Source organism: Eretmochelys imbricata, chromosome 1, assembly GCF_965152235.1.
Source record: "Eretmochelys imbricata isolate rEreImb1 chromosome 1, rEreImb1.hap1, whole genome shotgun sequence".
Lineage (NCBI taxonomy): Eukaryota > Metazoa > Chordata > Testudines > Cheloniidae > Eretmochelys > Eretmochelys imbricata.
The window spans coordinates 258,477,660-258,496,678 of record NC_135572.1 but is presented as its reverse complement, the minus strand read 5'-3'; the positions used below and the strand labels follow the sequence as shown (position 1 = coordinate 258,496,678).

Sequence of the window (19,019 nt, the reverse complement as noted above, 5' to 3'; positions counted from 1 at the left end):
GCCGTGTTAGTCTGTATCAGCAGAAAGAACGAGGAGTACTTGTGGCACTTTAGAGACTAACAAATGAATTTGAGCATAAGCTTTCGTGGGCTAAAGCCCACTTCATCAGTTGCATGTAGTGAAAAATATAGTAGGAAGATAGATATACAGAGAACATGAAAAAAATGGGGGTTGCCATACCAGCTCTAACGAGACCAATTGATTAAGGTGGGGTATTATCAGCAGGAGAAAAAAAACTTTTGAAGTGATAATCAGGATGGCCCATTTCAAACAAAAAGAAAAGGAGTACTTGTGGCACCTTAGAGACTAACCAATTTATTTGAGCATGAGCTTTCGTGAGCTACAGCTCACTTCATCGGATGCATACCGTGGAAACTGCAGCAGACTTTATATATACACAGAGAATATGAAACAATACCTCCTCCCACCCCACTGTCGTGGAAACTGCAGCAGACTTTATATATACACAGAGAATATGAAACAATACCTCCTCCCACCCCTCTGTCCTGCTGGTAATAGCTATTACCAGCAGGACAGTGGGGTGGGAGGAGGTATTGTTTCATATTCTCTGTGTATATATAAAGTCTGCTGCAGTTTCCACGGTATGCATCCGATGAAGTGAGCTGTAGCTCACGAAAGCTCATGCTCAAATAAATTGGTTAGTCTCTAAGGTGCCACAAGTACTCCTTTTCTTTTTGCGAATACAGACTAACACGGCTGTTACTCTGAAACCATTTCAAACAGTTGACAAAAAGGTGTGAGTAGCAGTAGAGGGAAAATTAGCATGGGGAAATAGTTTTTAGTTAGTGTAATGACTCATCCACTCCCAGTCTTTATTCAAGCCTAATTTAATGGTGTCCAGTTTGCAAATTAATTCCAGTTCTGCTGTTTCTTGTTGGAGTCTGTTTTTGAAGTTTTTTTTGTTGAATAATTGTAACTTTTAGGTATGTAATTGAGTGTCCAGGGAGGCTGAAGTGTTCTCCAACTGGTTTTTGAATGTTATAATTCTTGACATCTGATTTGTGTCCATTTTTTCTTTTGCGTAGAGACTGTCCGGTTTGGCCAGTGTACATGGCAGAGGGGCATTGCTGGCACATGATGGCATATCACACTGGTAGATGTGCAGGTGAATGAGCCTCTGATAGTGTGGCTGATGTGATTAGGTCCTATGATGGTGTCCCTTGAATACATATGTGGACAGAGTTGGCAATGAGCTTTGTTACAAGGATAGGTTCCTGGGTTAGTGTTTTTGTTGTGTGGTGTGGTTGCTGGTGAGTGTTTGCTTCAGGTTGCAATTATTCAACAAAAAAACTTCAAAAACAGACTCCAACAAGAAACAGCAGAACTGGAATTAATCTGCAAAGGGGACACCATTAAATTAGGCTTGAATAAAGACTGGGAGTGGATGAGTTATTACAATAACTCAAAACTATTTCCCCATGCTAATTTTCCCCCTACTGTTACTCACACCTTCTTGTCAACTGTTTGAAATGGGCCATCCTGATTATCACTTCAAAAGTTTTTTTTTCTCTTGCTGATAATAGCCTACCTTAATCGATTGGTCTCATTAGAGCTGGTATGATAACCCTCGTTATTTCATGTTCTCTGTGTATCTACCTGTGTATCTATCTATCTCTTCCTACTGTATTTTCCACTGCATGCATCTGATGAAGTGGGCTTTAGCCATGAAAGCTTATGCTCAAATAAATTTGTTAGTCTCTAAGGTGCCTCCTTAGAACAAGTACTCCTCGTTCTTTCTACTGCAGAGTGAATATCTGTAGTCCCCAGAAATAGAGCTTTCTGTGTGTTTCAGGAGTCGTCTCATGCAGAATGCATTATAGTAATCCATTCCAGAGGTGACAAAAGCACAGATAGCTGTGGTGGAATAGGAATAAAAAAGGAAACATTGCAACTTCCAAGCCAAGTGAAGATAGAAAACATTGTTGACCACCACTGCTATATTGAACACCCAGAAGTAGCTGATGATCCAAAAGGCACCTTTAGGTTGTGAACAATTGCAGAAACAGTTATTTTCTGTGATCGATTTTTTCCAGCATAACCTTTGTCTTATCTGAGTTTCAGCTAACTGACTTTCACACCTGACCAGACGCTAGGAAAAACAATTAACTAAACTTTTATCTCCAGGTCTGCTAAAGCTGAGCAGTAGACCTGAGTTTTTCTCGCATACTGCTGGGACTGCAATCCAGATAGTTTCTCAGTCTCTTCTAGCAACCTCACGGGCACGTTAAACAGGAATGACAGACTAAGGCTCTGCAGTACTGCTATGTGAGAGAGCTCTTGAGACAATGGAGCAATTATCCGCTAATATCTGTCCTGTTGAGCAGTTCTGTTCTTTCCCCTTCAAATACCATCTATCCTTGCCAACACCACCTTGTGGTCAACAATATTAAAAGCAGTTGATAGATCAAGAGGAAATTTGTAGAGTAACAGCCGTGTTAGTCTATCTTTGCAAAAAGAAAAGGAGTACTTGTGACACCTTAGAGACTAACCAATTTATTTGAGCATGAGCTTTCGTGAGCTACAGCTCACTTCATCGGATTGTTTTCTCAGGGCATGAGTGTCGTGTCATTCATGTGAGAACACAAATCTACCAATCTCACTAAGAAATTTATTCAAGCCTTACTGATTAAAAGTAATACAATGCTCTGAGATCATAAATAGCCTAACATTGAGTGTCAGCATTTCAAGACTTTGAATAGACATAATAAATTTGCTTAGCTAAAACTAAATTTTGTAGAGGCACTGAACCTAACACAAACTAGTCAAACCTGTTGAATCCAGATCAGTATTTGAAGTTCATTTTTATTTGGCTGGAACAAACCCTATATTTATTTAGCTAGTACTTTTTGGTGTTTGAATGTTTAACAAAAGTCTGTTATAAATTCAGACCTTGCTGACTTCTTTTTTGGCTGAAAGACTATTATGCAGGGGGGTGTTAATTTTTAAAAAAAGTTCAATCAAATTCTGAATTTTTGTACGTTCAAAAAACTCAAGTTTAGATGGAGACAGTGAAAAATAAGGACTAAATTCTGCTTCAGTGGAGTTGATTTCTGATTTCAGGGGGAATTCCATTGGGTTGTAAGTACAGGTTTTGGCTCAAGTGTATGCATATTATTAAATTATTTTATGCAGTTGACTTGGATAGAACAGGATGACTGAAAACCATTATTCTGAATCAGGTAGTTTTTTGATTAAGCCAAAGTTAAAAGCTATCATGGTGAAGACTATGGACAGTAGAAGTGTGGGGCATTTGTTTTCTCTCACAATGATGTGTGTTAGGAGAAAATTTGTGATGTTAATTGGTCATACAGTAACTCCTCACTTAATGTCCTCCTGCTTAACGTTGTTTCAAAGTTACACTGCTGCTCAGTTAGGGAACATGCTCGTTTAAAGTTGTGCAATGCTCCCTTAGAATGTCGTCTGGCTGCCTGCTCTGTACACTGCATGTAAGATTTTGCGGAAGAGCAGCGACTTTACAAGGGAGCGTTGCACAAGTTCCTCCTCCCGCTCCCTCCCAGCGCTTAGGACTTTCTGGGGGTGGGGAAGGAGCGGCAATGCGGGGTGCTCCGGAGAGGAGGTGGGAAAAGGTGGGCCTGGAGCGGAGCAGGGACGGGAAGAGGCGTGTCTGGAGCATCCCCCAGCAAAGTCGGCGCTTGTTCTTCTCCGGGTAAGCTGCCACTGCTGCTGCGAAGTTGCTTCCTAGCGTCCTTGCCTGCAGCAGGCTGTGCCTGTGTGGGGTAAGCCAGGGGCACTCCCAACCACAGTACAGTACAGTACTGTACAGTATATAATGCCTTTTGTCTGCCCTCCAAAATTTCCTTGGAACCTAACCCCCCGCATTTACGTTAAATCTTATGGGAAAATTGGATTCGTTTAACATCGTTTCACTTAAAGTTGCATTTTTCAGGAACATAACTACAACGTTAAGTGAGGAGTTACTGTACTATAACAGGGCTGTCCAATCTTAGGGTTACAGTCTGTCACCCTGAATGTGTTTAGTAGCCTATCCATAGGACAACTACCCCACATGAGTAATGGTAACAGAGTATAGTCCTTAAAATGCAAAACCCCAAAAGGATAGTTTAAAATACTTGTTCTTCATACTAAAGTACACAGATCAACTACAGTGGGTACATCAGCCTGTTTGTAGCTTGGGGGCAGAATCAGCCCTGCCAGTCACTGACAGCAGGGGAAAGTCTTGCCTCCTGAAATTCCGTCCAGTTTGCTCTTCCCCCATGGTGACAGGCAGCTCTGCCATACCCTCATGCTGCATAGATTTTTGGAGTGAAATTCCAAAATTTATTTCAAATTTGTTGCTAAAATTCATCTTAAATAATTTTTCTGGCTAATTTCCAGCCATGTCCCAGAGCTGCATTTTTGGGAGATTTGTCCCCTCAGCTCCAACTCCTCTTCTGAGGCGTTTGCAGTGGCTGGCACCCTTGCAGACTTCAAGGGGAGAAAGCTCAGAAAGCCAGGGGCTACAGTTAAGGAGTTGTGTCTCGCTCCCCCCTTTAACACTTGTCTCACTGGGGAGCTCTGCTGACTATGTGGGGATGCAGTTTCCCTCTCAGCAGGTTAGGCAGGGTTACCTCCCTGGGTGGGAAAGGAGTTCTGATGGACAAGATGCATCCCAGGCTGGATGTGGTCACCACAGCTCCCTTCCCTGGCAGGAAGGGAAGCATGCAAGACCAGAAAAGAACTGGTTCTGGGGCAGGCAGCCCCGCCTCTCCCATCTTAACTCAGAGGAGTGAAGCCAGAAGGGGGGCACGCCAGATGGAAGATCTTGCCTATGTCCCTATAATCTACACCAGCAACCTCATCTCTGATTGTGGACCTCAGCCACCTTCTTCACCTCCACTTCCCTGCAGGCCATGGGTGGAGGGCATCACACACAGCACAGACACTGCCAACACCAGAGTGTACAGTAAAGGGTCTCTGGGTTCAGCTTCATCCCCCTCCTGCCATCCCTATAGCAGCCTGGTCAAGTCTTTATCGTATAATGTTCTCAGCGTGTTCAAAAAAAGGAAGTTTTGGACAAATCCCAACATTAAATGCTTACGGCATCAACCTTATTCCCATCCTGCATAGCCATAGAGCACAACCTTGGAATTATTCTGCTCCTTACAGCACTACCCAAATCGAACCCCTGTAAGAGGTGTCATCATATTTCCTAGCCAATAGAATAGGCCTTCTGATGGCTGTTATCTTTAATCAGGTGAGCTTTTATTTGAAGTTGGGAGTTTCTTTAATAAGACCCACTGTTGTACTTTTATATCAGAATGGTAGTCCTCACAACTGTAATTTGTTCCCTAAGTAAATTCAAGAAACATTCCTTCTTTGGTTAAGTATCAGAGTCCAGTCATTAGAAGCACTGATAATCTCAGGGCATGTCTTTTGTACTGAGATCCGCTAGATGGGCATTAGCAGGAATGCTGGACAATTGGTTCAACGGCTCTCAGCACCCGCACTATACAAAACTGTAAACCCTGGATATAATGGAAACTACTTCAAGCAGCACCCCTAGTTCTAGCACCTATGATATTAGTTCACTAAATTCTACATATTGGGCATCTAGTTTTAGCTAATACCATTTCTTTTCTTTTGGCAGAGGTCTTCTCCATGCCTTAGTACCCAGGGGAAGATGGAGGTCTTATATATAGTCTACCTCATTTTGGATGTCCATATTTAAAGCATGACCCTGCTTCCCACCCTAAAGGCACACTGCTATAAAAATCCCAGTGTAAAAGATCTGTGGACTTTGGCATGAAGAAAAATAGGGAAGTTTATCTGTGCTCATCTGAAAAATTCCTTTCTTCAAGTAATAAGGTTCACAGACCCAGTCAACCCTGGAAACAAATGGATCATCCAGAATAGAAATGGAAATTGACATCCAAGAGTTTGGATTTATTAGGTTGAATTTATTATGCTCTGCAGCAGGAAAAATAATTGTAATTTTCCTGAAAGTATGTTTAGTGCAAGATGTAATTTAAGAAAGTAGATTTGAATTATCCTGGCTGTGGAAGTTATATCAATTGGAGGGCACTTCAATAGGTGGGGCATTTCCCTGTTGCCAGTATCTGTCAGTTCTGGTTCTTCCCCCAAGCTACAAGTAGGTTGAAGTACCCATTGTAACAGGTCTGAGGACCTTATTACTTGAAGAAAACAAAATTTTCAGGTAAATTTTCTTACTAATTTATTCTAAACTGCTATTGCTGCTTCTGAACCAAGTTTGCTAGAAGACCTGTAATCTCTCCAGATGCCTTATGGGAGTGCAACTCAAGATACTGGAGTTGGATCAGGGATGAATTTGTCCGCTGTTGTCTAGAGTCTATATTATAGACCCTGCTTTAGCTGTTGGTTAATTAAACTCAATGCTATTACCCAACAGAGACTCCTGGAGTGAAATCCTGGTCTCGTTTAAGTCAATGGGACCAGAATTTCATCCCTTGTCTTGTCTTTTTTCTCTTGTTCTATATAATTTACCAACAATAAAGCCGTGATTCAAAATAATCTCTGTACTTCAGACTGTTTTGTCTTCATCTGAGTAGTCCATGTACTAAGAGTGTGCCTGGATCTTTACGTGGAGGATTTGAAAGACGATTATTTTAATAGGAGGTTATTCAAAGTCATTGGATAAAAAATTGGAGTGAAATAGGAACGTGTTAAAGCATTCTCTCATTGAGTATAACTAACATTTTGACCACTAGTTAAGTTTGATGCAGATGATCACTTTGTCTATCACCTTCTCTTAGTTTTACTTCTGCAGTGTTGTGTTAAAAGCTTTTGTATAATTGGGAGGATAATACACAGACAGAGAGCAGCGTTTTACTTTGTTCAGTTTTTAACACAGAGTCCATGAGTTTCAACTGTCTTTTGTATTACAGTGTAATCCATGCTACTATCATACACTTGTAAATAGGTTATACTGCTCTTTCTTGTGGTTTATGTAGACTCTGTTTGCCCATGCCAATTGATGTGGTGTACACCTGGGTGAATGGCACAGATGTTGAGCTGATCAAAGAATTGCAACAGGTTAGAGAACAGATGGAGGAAGAACAGAAAACAATGAGGTAAGAATCTGTTCAATGGAGACATAATACAGTTGTTTCTAGCTGGCTGCAGTAATGCTTAATGGATACTCTCCATTTTCTTTTTTCTTTTTGCCATGTTACTCTGCATGTACAGCAAAACTAAGACTTGTCAGTTTTATTTCCTTGTTCTTATACACTTGGCCTTCATCAAAATGAACTTCTTTCAAAACTCCTTCCAGCAAGGAAGAGCTGACTATTCGGGCAACCTTTCAAATACAAAGAAAATATTAATTTATTGTGACCTTGTCATATCTCAGCATGGATTCACCAAGGGAAGGTCATGCCTGACTAATCTAATCGCCTTCTATGATGAGATTACTGGTTCTGTGGATGAAGGGAAAGCAGTGGATGTATTGTTTCTTGACTTTAGCAAAGCTTTTGACACGGTCTCCCACAGTATTCTTGTCAGCAAGTTAAAGAAGTATGGGCTGGATGAATGCACTATAAGGTGGGTAGAAAGTTGGCTAGATTGTCGGGCTCAATGGGTAGTGATCAATGGCTCCATGTCTAGTTGGCAGCCGGTGTCAAGTGGAGTGCCCCAGGGGTCGATCCTGGGGCCGGTTTTGTTCAGTATCTTCCTAAATGATCTGGAGGATGGTGTGGATTGCACTCTCAGCAAATTTGCGGATGATACTAAACTGGGAGGAGTGGTAGATACGCTGAAGGGCAGGGATAGGATACAGAGGGACCTAGACAAATTGGAGGATTGGGCCAAAAGAAATCTGATGAGGTTCAATAAGGATAAGTGCAGGGTCCTGCACTTAGGACGGAAGAACCCAATGCACAGCTACAGACTAGGGACCGAATGGCTAGGCAGCAGTTCTGCGGAAAAGGACCTAGGGGTGACAGTGGACGAGAAGCTGGATATGAGTCAGCAGTGTGTCCTTGTTGCCAAGAAGGCCAATGGCATTTTGGGATGTATAAGTAGGGGCATAGCGAGCAGATCGAGGGACGTGATCGTTCCCCTCTATTCGACATTGGTGAGGCCTCATCTGGAGTACTATGTCCAGTTTTGGGCCCCACACTACAAGAAGGATGTGGATAAATTGGAGCGAGTCCAGCAAAGGGCAACAAAAATGATTAGGGGTCTGGAACACATGACTTATGAGGAGAGGCTGAGGGAAGTGGGATTGTTTAGTCTGCAGAAGAGAAGAATGAGGGGGGATTTGATAGCTGCTTTCAACTACCTGAGAGGTGGTTCCAAAGAGGATGGTTCTAGACTATTCTCAGTAGTAGAAGAGGACAGGACAAGGAGTAATGGTCTCAAGTTGCAGTGGGGGAGGTTTAGGTTGGATATTAGGAAAAACTTCTTCACTACGAGGGTGGTGAAACACTGGAATGCATTACCTAGGGAGGTGGTAGAATCTCCTTCCTTAGAAGTTTTTAAGGTCAGGCTTGACAAAGCCCTGGCTGGGATGATTTAATTGGGGATTGGTCCTGCTTTGAGCAGGGGGTTGGACTAGATGACCTCCTGAGGTCCCTTCCAACCCTGATATTCTATGATTCTATGATTCTTGTTTTTTAAGTGCCATGCACAAAAGTGGCTCTCTGCAAATAATAACTAAATTTGGTTTGGTTTCAGAACTCTGCAAGAGAAAGTTTTTTTTTAAATAGGAGAAAAACCTTATTTATGCCAACTTTTTGAAAGCACAATGAAACATTTCTTTGTATTTGGGCTTTGTTAAAAACTTCTATTAAAACCTGTGCTCGAGTGCTCCTTTTAAAGTTCAATTTTGAGTATCATAAAAACTAAGACTGTGCAGAGAAGGATATACATCACTTGAAGATATAAAACAGATTAGTTAGCAGGGCAAGGGAACTGCGAAAATCATGCATTGCAACATTCAAGGCTTCGGTTTTTTAGGTATTAATTTGTTCTGGACACACCTATTTAAACTTGATTGTATTATAAAATTATCCACCAAAAACTTCAAACCCTAGGCAGCCCACTATTCAGAAAACAAATGCTGCTGCTGCAGGTTATGTTGTCCAGGAACACTTGATTCAGTTCTTGGTGAGCAACTCTTCAGGCTTTTTACCTAATCTATTCACCACCTAGAAAATCATCTCATTCTGTTACTCGAGCTGTTATAGTGTTCAGTTGTAATTAAAAACAACAACAACAAAAGTAAATAAAAGGTAATACAGTCATCCATTTTTCATATGTTACGGTCTGTAGCTAGGTTGTTAACATTAATTGTCCAACTGAAAAGTGAAATTCAGTGTTCATGTGGCATTTTATTAATATATTATTATTATTGTTTACATAGCAATACCTGTCAGAATGTGCTAGCTGCTTTCCAATATGGGCATAATCCTGGCTCTGATAACCTTACAATTTTTGCATATCTTATCTAATCTAATCTAGTTTTTCCTCATGTTTTACAAATATTAATAAATTTAGCCTCATAATACCAATGTGAGGTAAGGAAATATTATCATCTCCATTTTATAGATGGAGAAACTGAGACACATAAATTGAATGCCTTACCAAAGCTCACACGGGAAGGCTGGAGTAGAGTCAGATAGGTCACCTGAGTCCCTGTCATATGCCTTATTCACAAGATCATGTGTTTCCTTCCTCTGCAAATACATTTTCCTTCATGTTCTCTGGAGTAATTATAGCGGAGTGTTCTGTTATCGAAATCATTCAGTTTCACAAGACATTCTATGCCCAGGTGTCTGAATATTCAGCCCAAATTCTTTATAATTGACTCAGTGTAATTTAATGTAACTTTATTTTTTGTTTAGGGAAATGCTTGGGAAAAATACAACAGAACCACCTAAGAAAAGGTAAACTTTTTTAGCCCTAAATAATGAAGTCAAAGAAAGCAAGAGATGGCTTACGTTTTTGTTTGAAATTAATTTCAGTTTATGTGGTATGTTTGCTCTCTGGTGACCAGTGCATTCTTATCTTTTGTATCATTTCAAACAATTTAAAATCACAAATATTTGCACTGAACAAAGATAATGGGTAAATTGTGAAAATGGGTGTGCTTCTCCACAAGTGAAAGTTTGTAATGTTTAGAAATTGTGGACTTGTTGTCTCTGTTCTCACATAATTTACACTTTAAAGGTTGGCCCAATGTATATTAAAAATGTATATATTAAGTCCTGTATAACCCAAAAGCATTAAAGATTCTCTCCTTTATACTGTGTTCACCTTTCCTTCTACCTGCATAGTGTTACAAGTAACTGCATATAATATAGAGGTGCCATGTCAGTATGTATTGCATTCTAGATATTACATTACAGCTTTTCTGTTCTAGTTGATCATAGGTCTCAGGAGCTATGTAAAGATTTCCACAATATTTCCCTGAAATGGACAAAGGGAATAAAATCTGAAATTTAATTGTACGAGCTGTTTAGAGCTTTATTCCAAATGCTTCATAATATGCTTTTGTGAAGATTTTTAGTCACTGTCTGAGCTTTCCCCAACAAGAATGGCCTTTCTGATATGAACTTGACTCAATGTTTTAAAAATATATTTAAAAATATGGGGATGGAAAGTTGTGGTACACTCTGAACAAATGATGCTTACGAAGGTCACCCCTCTGACATTCCTTCTTTCAGGATGGCAAATCTGGTTATTATAGTCCATGCTGTGGGCCAGATTTCTCATAGGCTGTTTGGAAAACTGCCTTTTTACGGTTAACTGGGGGATGAAGGGCTATTAATGGCGCAGGAATAGTATAGATCCCCACCCCCCATTCTGCACGGCACTTTGCTTGGTTTGCTGTAGTTTGAAGATCATTTGGGTTAAACCACAGTTTTTACAAATGTTAACACAGTAAACAGGAACTTTTAAAAAATTGTTTCTGGTTTTCTTTGGGGTGGTGAGGAGATAAAGTCAGCGATAATGTGGATGAGTTAAAGTTATAGCAATAGGATTTTTTTTTAGCAAAACAACCCTCTTTCCTTCTTCCAGAATAGTAAGCCACTTACAAATATAACAGGGGTCAGATTTTACAGAAACGTGGTCAGAAGTATTCAAAGAAATGCTGCTAGCAGACTTCTGTATATTGTGTCTCCCAAATGTTAACGACCTGTTAATTTTCTATTGGCATTAAATATACTTTTGATATTTTGTTTTAGTGAGAAGCACCTGGAGTGTTTACTGACACACTGCATTAAAGTGCCAATGCTTGTCCTAGACCCTGCCGTGCCTGCCAACATCACTCTGAAGGACCTGCAATCTGTTCATCCTTCTTTACAAGCTGCTAACAATATATTCTTTATAGCAAAACCAAAAAATCCTTCTACCAATGTGACAGTAGTTGTTTTTGACAGTCCTAAGGAAGGTAAGAACTGGTTTGTTGTGTTTTCAATCATCAGAGGGAAAACCAATATTTTTCTTGGTACTAGCGTTGCAAGGTGAACTTGGCCTTTATCCAAACAACTTCCTACCCCAGACCAGTCTCTAGCTTTTTTCACAGGGCCTTTCCTACGCAGCCATGCCTGGGGTCCTTTTCCAGCTCTTTTGGTGAATACCCCCACGCCTGATTTTTGCTTCATTACCTGCTCTTTTTAGACTGACCAAGAAGCTTGCATGGTTTGGCCTTCCTATCCCAGCCGCCATTCTTAGCTGAAATCAACAGCAGGCTGTGCTTGGGTCTTTGGCCTTCTTTAAAGGGTCAGCCCTTTGTTTCGCAGCATCATCTGTCTGTCCTGGTGGACTGTTCCTTTTTGTCTCTCTGGAAACCACTTACCATGTAGCGGGTGCTACAGTAAACAAATAATAGACTGCATTTAATAAAGCTAAAGGAAAAAAGGCCATGCTGACAAAGCTGACGTAACTGTATGTTTGTTGTTAACGGAGTATTTTCCTGTTGAAGTGCACATGGAATTCTTAAAAACATGCACTTTAAGGCTACTGTGACAGAAGGAGTGTACTCTCATCAATCTGTACTTCAAGGTGCTGATTTTTCTGAGTCCTGAAGGTTTTAAGTGGAATTTTGAAGTTTTGCCCACCTGTATGTTGTGAACGTCCATGTTGCTTCCTTGTAGGTACTCCAGTTTTCCATACCTCTTCAGACATTTGTACAAATAGTTGGTTATTAAGTACACCAGTGGTTCTCAACCAGGGGTACGCATAACCCTGGGGATATGCAGAGGTCTTCCAAGGGGTACATCAATTCATATACATATTTGCCTAATTTTACAACAGGCTACATAAAAAGGACTAACAAAGTCACTACAAACTAAAATTTCATACGGACAATGACTTGTTTATACTGTTCTGTGTACTATACACTGAAATGTAAGTACAATATATATATTCCAGTTGATTTATTGTATATGGTAAAAATGAGAAAGTAAACAATTTTTCAGTAATAGTGTGCTATGACACTTTTTTTCTATTTTTAATGTCTGATTTTGTAAGCAAGTGGTTTTTAAGTGAAGTGAAACTTGGGGGTACGCAAGACCAATCAGACTCCTAAAAGGGGTACAGTATTCTGGAAAGGTAGAGAGCCACTGGTGTACACCACGCTGACCCTTACTCTGAGAAAATAAACTGTCTCCTGTAAAATATAGTCCTCTTCCTACTCCAGACACTTGTGGATGCTTAGGAGCAGGGAAAGTTGGACCATTGTCCACTACATTAGAAGCATCTCCTTTATTGGCCTGCCTACCGAATACAAGGCACTAACATGGTAGAACATTATGTTAAACCTTGAATTCAAATTTATTTTTTTTAAAATAATTGTCAGACTCCAACCATTTGTTCAGGTGATGTTGTCTTGTACAGTACTGTGAATGCAGTCTCCTGTGCTCTATTTCTGTCTCTGCCATTGAATTGCTGCTTGACCTTGGCAAATCATTTTAACTCCTTTTCCTCAGTCTATCTGTCTGTAAAATGGTATTACCTCCCAGAGTTAGTTATAAAGCTTTTTGGGATTCTTTGCTGAAAAGGATTATATCACTGCTAAGATTAGTTATTATATGAATTTGACATTATAGGTAAATTGCTGTATTCGATAACATTTTCAGTATTGTATTGATAATCTTAGAAAGTTGATCTTTTAGACAGAGGAGAATAAACCCTAGAAAACCTTTTTGAATGTATTGTACTAAATACCAGATCTAATACTGTACAACAGGAAATTATATACTTGCCAAAAATTAATATTCTTTACCTTAGAACAAACAGCAGTGTCTAGGTATTTAGCATTTGTATAAAAGATTCTCAGAGCAGGTACAACTTCTTTATTTATCTTAATGTATAGTGTCAAGCAAGTTGTCACCACCTAACCAATAATTCATAAGTAATGCAGACAACTTGTGGCTCTGTAACCCATTCACATTCTTTTTTGTAAAATTTTAAGCTTTACTTTGCAAGAGATGAATTTAATTAATAGAATGTACTAAAATGATGACCTCTGGAACCATTTATTTATTTCAGCTGAAGATGCCCATTCTGGAATGTTAAAAGAAAGCAGCAGACAGACAGTATGGAGAGGTTATTTGGTATGTTTATTTAAGAGTTAAGTTAATTACTTAAATTTTTTAACTAAACTGTCAGATGTTGTATAAATTTAATTTTCTTTTCCTACATTTTTAAAAAGTATTTCTTTCACTGTTTGCCTAAACCTGTGTGTAATAGTGTGAGAGTGTTTTTAAAATAAAATAAAATATATTCTAGTTTTGAGGTTTGGGTTAGGTGTCAAAATTAGCTCTCTTATCTGGAGAAAGGTTTGAGAGATGTGTGAGTGAATCACTGTGGGTTTTAAAAAAACAAAACAAGAACTAACTAGAAATTCTATTTTTCTTGTAGACCACAGACAAAGAAGTACCGGGTTTAGTGTTAATGCAAGATTTGGCTTTCCTTCATGGATTTTCAGCTACATTCAAAGAGACAAATCAGCTAAGAGCAAAACTACCAGAGAACTTGGCCTCTAAAATAAAACTGGTAAGAACTTGCAGGGGAGAGTAGTTTGATTACATTGTTTTGGAATTCTTTTTACAGAGAGATCCTGGCCAGTCAGATGCCAAAACTTCAGTGCATGACCTTCAAGCTTATACTATGGCTTTTGCTGATAGTCATCATCTTTCTCTCCCCTGCCCTTAAGTTTATTTTCGTCCATCTATGTTCTTGCGTCATGAAGTACATCAGGATAGTGCCTCAAGTAATTGCTTTCAAAATTGCTTCCACAATTGTGTATCTAATGGCTGTCCAAGCTGTGGAGGTTAGGTTGCTACCTTTCAGTTGTTCAAAAACTGAAGTACTGGCTGTGTCAATTTTTCCAAGACACATTCACAGCAGTCTCCTCTCTGGCAGAACAGTCCCTTGGTACCTGCCTATCTAAATTTGATTGGAAGACTTGTATTGTTCATGTAAGGTCCTGGCTAGACTTCTTTTCTCTTTGCATTTGGAAGAGTTTGTACTGGTTAGAACACTAAAGTAGGAGTCAGGACTATGGTTCTGTTACTGACTCTGCCACTTACTCTTTATATGACCATCGGCAAGTTGCACAGTCTGTGCCTCAGTTTATCCATCTGTAAAATAGGGCCGTGTTTTTTGGACATAGCAAAAATGAGAGGAATCATGCCAAGAGATGGCACAGACTGCCGGGGGACTACTGGTCATGAGGACCCTTTCTTCTTCCCTTCCCAGGAGTCCTGCCCCCACATTTTTAACTGTGACTAAAATGCAGTCTTCTGATTAGCTCTTACCCCCCTCCCCCCTTTTTTTTTGCCTTTCTCACACTCAATCCTAAAAATCCTAAATCTCTGGTGTGGGGTGGACAGCATGGAAGGAGGAATTACTGTATGGAGTAGGGAGTAGCAAGGGGTGGGAGTGGACAGGTTGGGCCTCCAGGGCTCCTGATAAGAGGAATAGGGACAAGGGGGATGGTTGACATATAATGGAGCTAACAGGATACATACCTAATGTCACACAGTTTTCTTATATATCTAACCACCTCCTATCACCGCTCCCCTGGAGAGCTGGGTGGCTGGATCCCAATCCCAGCTGGGAGCCAGGGTGAGGAGCCCCGGGCGGCTTGAGGCCCAATGCCAGCTGGGAGCTGGGGCAAAAAGCCTGGGGCAGCTTTGGATCCTGATCCCATTTGGGAGCTGGGGCAAGAAGTCTGGGCAGCTTTGGGCCTTGATCCCAGCTTGGGAGCCGGCACGAGAAGGCTGGGTGGCTTTGGACCCTGATCCCTGGTGGGAGCCGGGGCAAAAAGCCAAGGAGCCCCCTGCCTGCTCCCTGCCAGGAGTGGGGCAGTCTTGTCAATTTCACAGCTCAGTGAGCCATGAAATTGACAAGGCTGCCCAGCTTCCCCCTTCACCCTGCAAATGAGGGGCCAAGAAGCCCCAGGTGACTTCCCCCCACGCCTGGTGGCGAAATGGGGGAGGAGGAGAAGCCCTGCATGGCTTCCTCTTTCTCTTGGTAGTGAATGGGTTCAGGAGAAGCTCAGAGGGGCTTCTTCCACACCGTGCGGGGCAGGGAAGGGGGCGGGGGGGCAGCCTGCCAGGAACTCAGGAGCCTCCTGGCAGGAGCCCAGTCTTCCCCTCTTAGGTCGGTGGAAGCGCTCCTGGTGAGGACACACACCACTCACCCAAGGAGGGTAGTGTAGACATGCGGTGGCTGTAAGTCGACCTAATATAGGCCGGCTTAGTTTTGTAGTGTAGACATACCCTTCTTTGTATTGTGGAAGTGCCTAGTCAAGAGCTGGGCCTCATTGCACTAGGCACTGCGCGCGCACACGCACACACACACACACACACATGCGCACACACACACACACACACACAAATATATAAAAACAAAAAGATGGTCTCTGACTCAAAGACCTGATGAGAGATGACAGGTTCGTACTACAGACAGTGAAGGAGGACCTTTTACAGTTTGTATTTAAATTTGAAACAATTCTGCTATATTAACTTTTATTTTTTTATTTATATCATTTGTAAAATGCTTGGAGATATTCTGATGGAAGAAGTTAAAAGTATGTTAATTGTCACAGAATTATCGTTCCCTGGCCCTTCTGACTCTCATGCAGTTTCCCAGTCACACCCTTGCCGTGGTTATTTTACAGTGCAGTGCTGCAAGTAAGGGACTGTAAACAAATTTTGAAATCACTTCCATTAGCAAAGGTGGCTATATATGAGGGGGGAAGGAAAGAGGGGAAGGGCATTAGAAACCAAAAAGTGAAGCTGGTGATACATTTACATACAGTGCTAATGACTCTAGTCTAATAGAATCTGTTCTTTTCTTGAGTCAACACATTTCTGGATCCAGAGACCTATAAAAATAGTTCTACCATCTGGACTGTAAAAGTCTTTTCTTGAGAGCTGTCACAAGTTTTCTGTATGTTTTGTAATAGGTGAGCTCAAACTGGAGTTGAGAAAAAGTGATGTTTACAAAGCAGTGCTTGAGTAAGGGACATCTTGAAATTAAAAAGTAAATAAATAAAAAAACCCTGCAGAAATATGTTTGATCATTCTGTCTATAATCAGATCAGCTTGAGGGACAATGTAGGCTAGAGGACTGAGCATGATTAGGAGCCAGGAGCTTCATGAGTTCTGACCTGGCTCTGCTATTGACGCACTATGTGGCATCAGGCAGTTTGCTTAAATTCCTTGTCGGCTTCCCTCTCTGTAAAATGGGGATAATGGTCATTTACATATCTCACAGCAACACTGTGAAGATTAATGTTCATAAAATGCTGTGAAGTTTTAAAGAGTGTTAATACAAGATGTGAATTTGCAGGGTGAAAGCACATAGATAATTACCTATGAAATTTATGTATTAGTAATGTAATGAGCTTGAAGTTTATTGGTCCGCTGTTAGCTGTTAATGTGCTTACTAATCATATTTGTTTTGTGGGCTGAACATGTTCGGGTAGGTGTGCTTTAATATTTAGTCCACTGTTTGAACTCTTATTTCCACTTACAATTGAAACTGCCATATTTAACACGAGATGGCGCTCCTGCTCTTTATCATTCAGTCTGCAGCTTTTACTCAATAACAGGGTTTCTTAATGGTGACTTGCAAAGGAAATATATTGGGCTTGGTGTTGTCTAGTCTAGAACAGACTATGGTGACATAGGAGCTAATCAAATGGACAGGAGAGTAAAGAGACTGAATTGAGTGATGGAGAGTGGGAGGGATTTTTGGTCAGACTTTAAAACTCTGGGGGGTGTTTTGCTTTGTTAGAAAACCTATCTCTGCTACCTTGTTTTCAAGAGATTGTTTTGCCATATATACTATGTAGGTATATAAATACACACTACTGTTTTTCAGCAGTGTTTTGTCTTTTCTTCAAAAGCTTTTCAGAATCTCTACGTTTAAGAGAAAAATCTTAAGCTAACCTAGGTGGGCACATGCCCAAACTGAACTGCTGCCTTATCATATAGCTGTATTCCTCATCCCTTCCAACCCTGTTTGTCACCCTCATTTGGATTGTCACATGTGGAGCAGCCAGAGCGCATAAAATAATAGTGATGAAGAAAGGAAAACTATTGGTAGCAAATCCAGTCAGGAAGCCATTCCTAATACCTGACCCTGTTTTGTCGAGGTGGTAAGGTCAAGTCAAATAGAAATTAAATATTTTTAAAAACCGTTTTGGGGTGGGTGGAATGGGAATCTCAGCCGTTCATGTCATATGCCAGATATCTGATTCTCCGGGGCTGCATGACGTTGTTGTATTCCTAAAAAAAGCGCATGTCTACTAATGGCAGCTTTGCAATCTGTAGCATTTCCATATCAGTATTTTTGGAGATTGCTTGCTGAGCAGACCGTAACTATTCCTCAGCCATACAACTACAGAAGCCATCCTTTCATCAGTATGTTCAAATGATTCCCTGGAAGGTCTGCAATTTATTAGATTTTTCTAATGGCAAACCTCATAAGTCAGATTGAAAAGTGATCAAATAGCATATGAGTCAAACCATCGACAGCTTTAAAATGTCACAGGCATGACAGCTGTACTTGTTTGATTGCTAAGGGATGGGGTGCTAACACTGTGACAAGTGCTGTCTTAAAAGGGGCGGAAAAGGTCAGATTTAATCGAAAATAAAAATTAGTCCAAGGGAGTTAATAGTTACATAAAAATCTGGTGGGATGGTTCAATTGTTTTTTAACTTGATATAGTATTACTGTAAAGTACTAAATTAGTTTTACAAATCTCAGCAAACTAAAAATGTATGCATTAATCGACAACTGTTTTTATTAGCGCTAACATTTTTTTTGCACAGCACTGAGGAACTGACGACATATTTGCTGCTGTTAAATTTTCAGTCCAGCTTTTAAATATATACACTGTGCTTCTAGAGAACTGGAACACAATTGTGCATTTTAAACTTGTTTGAATCTTGCACACTACAATGTACAAATAAATCCTTATAACATTTAACTTGGGTGGTTTTACTTTTAGCAAAACATACCAGTCTCCTGCCCTTTGCAAGCCACATTTGCTGTCAGATATAGCATCCAGTGTAAGCCCCTTCTCATCCTGCACATTATGAAATCTGATAGCCAGAATAACTAGTGGCAAGAGATAAAAACAGCTAACAGATCAAACAGTTCCCCAGTAACGAATGACCTTAGCAGCAGATTGGCAATCATGTTTGAGGACTCCGAGAACCACCAATGGATTAATTCTGAAGCCTTTTGTGTATCAAATTTCGAGATCATAAGTTGATCCTTCAGCCGTTCTAAAAATTTCATGTTACAGGCATAACTGAATTGCCTTTCTGTCCCCAGAAAGGTGTTACTTTAGAAAAAGGTATAGTTCCTTTAATGAAAAACTAAACTGAGGTTTCAGAAAAATATGAATTTCATTGTGGGGAGACTAAAATGCATGATTTAATGTAATAATGAAGCATTTCTAACACAAGCAGATTTATGGCTGCTGGATTGCAGTGTAATAAGAGAAACTTAGTTGGAAACAGTAATATCAG

At 40.4% G+C, this 19,019-nt stretch overlaps 1 protein-coding gene across 2 annotated transcripts in view; it reads left to right on the top strand.

Annotated features, from left to right (window-relative positions):
* Positions 1-19,019, top strand: part of GNPTAB (N-acetylglucosamine-1-phosphate transferase subunits alpha and beta) — a 67,698-nt gene that overhangs the window by 16,690 nt on the left and 31,989 nt on the right. For both annotated transcript variants that reach the window (XM_077828358.1, XM_077828349.1), the window contains exons 3-7: positions 6,972-7,091; positions 9,864-9,905; positions 11,208-11,413; positions 13,516-13,580; positions 13,888-14,022. In XM_077828358.1, coding sequence (XP_077684484.1) covers positions 6,972-7,091; positions 9,864-9,905; positions 11,208-11,413; positions 13,516-13,580; positions 13,888-14,022 — 568 coding nt within the window. The remainder of the gene's footprint in view (positions 1-6,971; positions 7,092-9,863; positions 9,906-11,207; positions 11,414-13,515; positions 13,581-13,887; positions 14,023-19,019) is intronic.